General features: G+C 41.6%; 1 protein-coding gene across 1 annotated transcript; it reads right to left on the minus strand.

The window, feature by feature from the left end:
- Nucleotides 1–925: 925 nt before the first annotated feature.
- On the minus strand, nucleotides 926–8,277 carry LOC106806534 (centrobin-like; the record flags this gene model as incomplete). The annotated part of the gene is given in 14 exon segments (XM_014808509.1): nucleotides 926–2,006; nucleotides 2,321–2,393; nucleotides 2,532–2,659; nucleotides 3,030–3,493; nucleotides 3,768–3,899; nucleotides 4,300–4,430; nucleotides 4,608–4,703; nucleotides 5,167–5,280; nucleotides 5,466–5,558; nucleotides 5,834–5,989; nucleotides 6,424–6,522; nucleotides 6,821–6,937; nucleotides 7,809–7,925; nucleotides 8,263–8,277. Coding segments are annotated over 14 exon segments (2,124 nt in total), but the record flags the coding sequence as incomplete, so codon positions are not given.

Consider the following 8,277-nt stretch of genomic DNA (forward strand, 5'->3'; position numbering starts at 1 on the left):
GCTCCTGCATATGTCCCCTCCTAGGCCCTCTCCTCTCCTGCATATGTCCCCTACTAGGCCCTCTCCTCTCCTGCCCCCTCCCAGGTCCTCTCCTCACCTGCGTATGCTCCCTCCCAGGTCCTCTCCTCTCCTACATATGCACCCTCCTAGGTCCTCTCCTCTCCTGCCCCCTACCAGGTATTCTTCTCTCCTGCATATGCCCCACTACCAGGTCCTCTCCTCTCCTGCATATGCCCCCCTACCAGGTCCTCTCCTCTCCTGCATATGCCCCACTACCAGGTCCTCTCCTCTCCTGCATATGCCCCCTCCAGGTCCTCTCCTCTCCTGCATATGCCCCCCCTACCAGGTCCTCTCCTCTCCTGCATATGCCCCCTACCAGGTCCTCTCCTCTCCTGCATATGCCCCCCTACCAGGTCCTCTCCTCTCCTGCATATGCACCCTCCCAGGTCCCTCTTTCTCCTTACTCTCTCGACATGTGGTGAGAATACCAAGGAGATAACAACCATCGAATGTTTATAATGAACTTCTGATATTACAAACGTTTGCATCTTTAGTAGCATGCGCGGTGATTTAGGTGAAATGTTAGGGAACATTATATATTAGCTTAATGATATTGTTGTTTGACCATTTAGTGCTTAAATAGATGCATATTTTCAAGAGAACCGACGCTAATTGTTTATGTGCTCTTTCTATACTAAAATAAAACGCATGTGCAGCCAGCATGATTCTCATATCAAACGTGCATTCGTTTCATGAAACGATACATTATATTATATATTATCGATATATTATTATACATATGTGTATAACAGAGCAGGTAATCTGTTGAGTTACATACTTTTTTGTCTAAATGTAATCTTATCATCGATATCCTTAATATTTAAAAACAATTACAACAGAAAACAAAAAGTCTTAACAAAACAAACATTTTGTCAAATTTCATTTTGTTGTCATCACAAGTATTACTTGCAATTCTAATCAATTTTAAAAGACTATAGCATTACATAAATATAATTACATAAACTCATGCAGGGGAATCATATCGAATTCTTAATTGGTTTTTACCCAATTCACAGTGTTTATACAAAAATGTTTCAAACGCAATTCGAAACACAAAACTTACTAAGAAATATTTCTAACATGCACAGAGATTACAAAACAGCATATTGCCTGAGATGTTAAAATAAATATTCTGAATCTCAGTCTGACAGAAGTTGAGGTAAAAATACCATACATAAAATATTGCACACATGTAGGCATATGCAACCATTAACTTCTGCTATATTGTAATGCCGACATGGAAACATGTAGCGCTGTACAACACTCGTAATAAAAATTACACGTAAAAATTAAAAAATAGTATACACACACAACAGGGTGTGTAAATTTAACTTCAATCTAAAAAAGGTCACCTGACCATTTTTGGTGCCAGGTGTCAAAGTGAAAGACAAACGGAGGGTTGGCCAACTGCTGCACACAACAGAGAGCAGTAGAAGCTGTAGCAGATATTCTTGGGTATGCATCAGATGTGTATGAACGCCACAAACGCACCTGCTACCAGTAACTTCGTCAAACCAAACCAGCGCGGCTCCTACAAATACCCGACAACTCTCTCCCCTACCTCCAAACGACGGATTTCTTATCTTTCTTTCTCAACGACGTTTTCTTATCGGCATGCCTATATTGGCCTGCCTCCTTCTCCGGGCTAGACTTGCCGGCATCCGCAGTCAACTGTTCGCCAAAGCTCAGCTCACGCTTGGCACCACCCGCTCCTGCTGGGTTCGTGAGGGGAAACATTGCACCTTCCCGCACAGACACACCGGTGAGACGTGTTCCGGCGTCAGCATGCAGGAGGCTCTCGTGCAACAGGTACGAAGATGCGCTCCTGGCTTCGCTGCAGCTTGTCAGGTAGGAAGCTGACACGTCGGAGTCGCCTTGGTGGATTCCTAGAACAGTGGCAACCTCTCTCATCTGCTGCGGAGACAGGACAGCAGAAAGCGGAGGGTCTGAAAAGGTGCGACCGACGATTAAATCCGTTCCGATTTTTTTTTCCTTGAAGAATGTACGCACTCGACTGTTAGAAGTCGACACTTCTATGCATTTCTCCGTTTGTGTGCTCTGTTTTTTAGTTACGATTCTCTTCATCACAATTTTCGGATTCGCTAATGCATCGTTGTTAGAATTCTCTGATTTGCTACTATTATTCTCTTATTGTCGGCCACGAAATATAGACGCCCTGGTTCATTGCCGCGAGTCTCTGATTCGCCCATCAACTGCCTGCTGTTAGTTATTACCACACTAGAGACTTAAAATTTACTACCGGTCTGTGCTTCAGAATCGTGTAGAACGTGTCCTGGCATGGCTTGATGTAGTCGCGTGTCTTCTGTGGCATACTGAAACACAGAAGTCACCCTGTAAGCAAGCATGCCGTAATGCATCACTCGATACGAAATGGCCGCCATAATTCTATAACGTACATATACTACATCTCGTATTACAGCGTGGCCGTGTAGACCATGCGCAGCCGTTACCTGGCTAGACGTCTGTTGCTTGGTAGGAGTCCTTGGCAGTTGCTGCAGCAGGTTTTCCATGTAGCATTTCAGCTCTTCAGTGCTGCAGTCCTGAATGCTTTTCTCAGTGATTTCTCGTTCGCTGGCATCTAATTTGCAGGTAAACTCGTATGTATTCAAAACACATATGATGTGGGTTGGCATAATTATTATTAATATATTATCAATGCAAACGATATTACTAAGGAAGCAATCAGATTATGTATTTTGGTATAATTTGTATATATACATATATATATATATATATATATTGGATTGGAAGAAAATAAGGGTGTCATTATGTGAACAACACAGCTAAGATATGGATAAAAACCTTATGCCCTGGTCTTATATATATTGGCATATACAGCTACTGCTTTAGCAGCAAGTCAGAAAATGCAAGATTTCCTTCAGAGTCGGTTGCGATCTATTTCTATTTAACTTCGATGCACTTGTGCACAGTGATTGCTATAAGTATACCCTGAGTCTTAGTCGGACTTGGTTTCCCATTCACGCCCACCGTGACTGCAGCAGCATGCTGGGATGAAACCACAGGCGAGCCGTGTGCACTGCCGATGGCCAGGCGGCTTGACTCCTGGCTTTCGCCCGGTGGAAACGACATGTAAGCACTGTCTATGAACATAGGCCGCTCTTTGCGTGAGCTGCTGCTGTCGCCGACTGCCGTCGCGACACCAAAGCTATACTGCTTTCCCGCACCGGTGGCGACATCGGATGCAGGGCTCTGGTCGGCGGGCAGCTGGGATGGAACGTTCGGCCGCATGGCTGCTAGTGGAGCCACGTGTTTTGCCACTACCGGTTCCTCCACGGCGGGTAGTGGGACGGGGAAGTTGGGCGGCGAAGTTGTGGGGCTATTCCCCATGATGGGGCTGGCTCCATTTAGCACGAGTTTCATCAGGGCCTGAAGTGTATTCGCTACCTCCATCCTGAAATCGCAAATTGCTTATTTTGCCTTTTTGCACCAAAGGATGTCCTACTGATCACAAGGTAAAACTCTGTATCACCACCAAATGTAGTGTCGCTATAAGGTTTGACAATTGTTGTATTGGTGAATGTGGTGCCACTTGAGTAAGCAGAATTTAACATCAATTAATCATGCAGGGGGTTTATCTGTGCAATCTCAGCTCATCCTTCGATAGTTTAAACAATCACACCGCTTTTAGGCTTAGAGATGTTTGCACGATGGATTATTTAACATACCGTGACTTGTTTAGTCGATCCTTTTCACTGCGTTCTTTCACTATGACACGAACGGCTTCCTCAAACTTTTCTTGTCTCGCCTTTTCCTGCTTACTGAACTCAGTCTCTTTTTTCTTCAATTCTTTATGAAATCTGAAAGAAGTAAAAACATTCCCCCTATTTCATGAGAAATTGCTTTCCTATAGACTTTTTACATCATTAATTAATGATAATGTATGAAAGGGCCCTTTGAGATCCTGAATTGCATACAAAGTATACCTTAATAAATAAATAAAACTAAAAATTCAGTTATGCCCAATCGGACGATTCATTGCACCAGGTCTCCATTTGCACAGCCTATCTCTTAATTTGTGATAACGTCATGAAAGTGCCATTTCGAAAAATACATGTTCTTATTGGGTTCAGCCTATGAAAACTTTCTAATACTGTATGAAACCTGTCCATGTGCTCAATGCACTTCACCAATTTACACACTTGCTGCAGAGCAATTGAAATTGGATATCAATGCAAGCAATAGCAAACATCAACGTACTTTACAGACTGCCGATCCAATTCATGAGCATGTTTCTCAATCAGCGTGTTCACTTGCTTTTGGTAGATAGCATGTAGCTCCTTTTCAGTCTGTGCCATTTTCCCTTTTGTATCTTCCTTCACCTGCTCAACCTAAAACACAATAATAACTTCTATTACCTATACTTGTACATTATACTCTATTATCTGTACGTACACAATCATTAATTCACAAATGTCTTATATAGGTTGTCATATTTAGTGGTTAAGCAAATGATCAGTTTCTGTCAGACTAAATTAGATGTAGTCCTTGAGATGCAGGGTGCATACCAATCTTGCGAGCTGAGCTTTGTGTTCTGTCACCACAGTAGCCATCTCTCCCTCGAATTTTGCTTCTGTAATGCCTGCCTGAACCTTCATGCTCTCCTTTAGAATGACAATGTTTACCTTTACTCACAACTGGAATAATCACATATTGATTTGAAGGCAAATGATTTATCATTCAATATGTGATTGACGAAAAAGTGTCATTCAATATATCGATTTATCCACAAAAGGTGGCGCCACATAATGCCTTGCTATCTTCGACTGGATCTTCTGTCAATGATTAGGAGAGTTACAGCTAAACACGGGCTATTATCTTCTCCTGTATTATTTCCCATTGCATTAGGTCACATCCCAACTGCCTGCAGTATATTAGTGAGGAATTTATGCATGTAGGCATCTTTAGGATAATTGCATATTTTTATAACACTGCCAAATCTCATTTCAACCCAATTTCATAATCTTTTTTTTCAGCACCTATCTATTAGTGGCATTTACGGTAATAAATTACCATAAAAATTGATTACACATTATGCAAACTAATATTATATAAAAAGGAGCCTACGCTCTGCCGTGCTGCCACTTCCAAGTCGGACTCAATCTTCATAATGTGCCCTTTGGCTGCTCTTAGTGCTGCCTGTAACTCTCCGCCAAGTTTCTCAAGTCCATCTTTGCTCCTCTGCAATAACAATTAATGTTCATCCTTCTGAAAGTTGTCAGTGTACTACGTGTTCTACGAAGAGCAAATGTGGCATAAGATGAAGCATGCTGTTTATCAATATCACCCTACCCAAAGTTTTAGTACTGGATTGGTAATAAGGCACCAACATTAAACGAATCATTGGTGCTGCACAATAAACTCACCATTGTCTCAGCAAGTCCGGCTTCTAAACGCTTATTTGATTCTTCTGCATGGCGAATCACATCTGTAAGCTTCTCTTGCCACTCTCGCCTTTCCTAAACGTAGAGAGTATTGATAAGATAAGCACTAAACCCACACAAAGCAATAGCCAATAGGTAAATAATATGTTTGGTGTAAAATAAATAACACAGATGTTCTAGCTCAAAACATTTGAATATTTCAAAATGCAATAGAACTGTCATTCAGTATTTGTTTTTTTTAATGTTCTTAGTGAAGTGTGTACAATGTATGAAACTAATGTAAATTTAAAAAGCTTCTTTTTTTAAATTACACTACAATATATCAATAACTGCATAAAGCAAGTGACAACCTTCTCAAGTATCTGTTCTAGTCTCATGCTAGTGGCGTCTGCTTGTTCAACCTTGCACTGCAACTCGTTTAGAGCACGTTTAAGGGTATGAGATCGCTCTTCCTCCAGCTTCAACTGCTGCACTGCCTCTTCCTTAGACTTCTCTTGCTGCTGCATCTGTAGCACAAATCCAGACTTTATCAGTAAGAACGACAGTGCAATAATTATCAGTGATGCCACAATAAGAACTAACGCCATTTCTAGGCTTACTGACATAATTTCTTTGCGATAGAGTTGCATACCTTCTAAATTGACTTGTTAAAAATTAAAATTAAAGTAGCTGTATGCACAAAATTCATATTACATTTACGTCTCAGCTGGTTTTGTACAATCTCATTGCATATTCTTTTAGTTATTTCTAAATTATTGTGACAGCAGCCATTTAACATAACAAGAGCAATAGAATCTTACCATGACCTTGATTTTCACCATTAGCTTGAATAATGAATTCTTGTGCGAAATGTGGATTTGTATGATCCACTTCAAATGTTCACCTGATGTACTATTCATACAGCAAGCAACAGTTTTCGATTAGCCGAAATGACACATACCATTCTCTCCCAGTTTTTCCGATCTTCCTGCCTCAGGTTTCTTTCCGCTGACAACTGATCTTCGACGAGGGATAATTCAGCCTCCAACCGACCTATTCGCTAAAACATTCAAACAAATTTCAACTGAGTTGATGCACTGCACACTGTGGCCCAAGCAAGTTCTTTTCATAGCTGCACTGACTCCTACAACTGCACATGTTCACACAAAAAGCTAAAACAAGGCAAAATATCTAAAGGGCAAGGGACTAAACAGAATACCAATTCCAGCCTCTTTGGGACCCTCAATGACGGGTACAGAACAGTGGTGTAAGCTGCTTCCACTGCTGTAGCAAAGCAGGGAAGAAGTGAGCCCATCAGTAGGATAATAGAAGCATTTTCCTTAGGTTTACATTCTCACCTGCTCATGTTTCTGAACATTTTGCTGAGCTTTGTCCAGCGCTGCTCTACCCTTCTCTGCTATGTCCTCTTCATCTTTTTCTCTATGTTTCCACTTTGACAATATCATTCTAATGGACTAGAGGGGAAAAATTCATTCATTCATGAACATTTTTTATAATGGTTGTATTAGCCTCGTTCACACGAGACCTCGTATTAATGAAATACGGTATTTGCGAAATACCGAATCTGAGACAAATACGCGACCGAGCGTTCACACGCTGATTCGCGGCTCCAGAAATACGGTATTTGCGAAATACCGAATCTGAGACAAATACGCGACCGAGCGTTCACACGCTGATTCGCGGCTCCAGAAATGCCGTATTTGCGAGCTGCGAACAATGCGAAATAAACAATGCAATGTGCACCAACTGCCGATAAAATACGTAGACTGGTCCGCGCTCGACAGTTCCACTCGCGTTACACTGGAACTGTCGAGCGCGGACCAGTCTATAAAATACGCGGCTTCAGAAATACGGTGTTTAGCGTTCACACGAGGAAATGCGCGGTCCAAGAGATCCGGTATTTCTCAAGCACGGCAAATTATTCGGGGTCTGGGAAGCCACGTATTTCAACAAATACCGGATCTGTTTAGATACCGTATTTCTTGGACCGCGCATTTTGCCTCGTGTGAACGCTAAATACCGAATTTCTTGCTACGTGTGAATGCGGCTATTGACGTTCACAATAATTGTAGGCAAACAGGGATTTTTATTTTTTTTTCTGACTAAGTTGAGGCCTCAGCAACTGTGTTGCTTAGGTATCTGCAGTTGTTTCATGGAATGAGACTTTTGGCTATTTCTAAAGCGAGGATCCAATTCTAGATATATCTTCAGGTGCAGCAACACAAATAATATTTCGAATTGCATGACGTTGATATCATGGAATGATTACAATAAGTCATTCTACATATTTTCTCTATGACCCAGTTATTGCTCTAAGCTACATACCTTGTTGAGTTGTTCAATCAATACATCCTTCTTCCTCTCACCAGACAGTGAAACAGCCAGGCACTCCTCAGTTTCAAGTAGATGGCGCTGAACTTCATGGATTTGTTCCTCGCAGTACTACAGCCATTGCGAAACATTTCAGTTAATATGAGCTCTTGCATTATGGAGGTAAAGCAGTTTCAGTGCAGTGGAACAAACTGAACTACATACAATATAGCATGTTACATTATGTACGTAATCCCAGAATAATCCACACACTTCTATGAGATGTTATCACTATATTTCGAACCCCTGTTGTTACCTGCTGATCCTTCTTCTAGAATGTCTTTGACATTTATTTGAACCCCTGTTGTTACCTGCTGATCCTTCTTCTAGAATGTCTTTGACATTTATTTGAACCCCTGTTGTTACCTGCTGATCCTTCTTCTAGAATGTCTTTGACATTTCATCTCACCTTGCGCCTCTCTTT

This window comes from Priapulus caudatus, unplaced genomic scaffold (genome assembly GCF_000485595.1).
Source record: "Priapulus caudatus unplaced genomic scaffold, Priapulus_caudatus-5.0.1 Scaffold166, whole genome shotgun sequence".
Classification (NCBI taxonomy): Eukaryota; Metazoa; Priapulida; class Priapulimorpha; order Priapulimorphida; family Priapulidae; genus Priapulus; species Priapulus caudatus.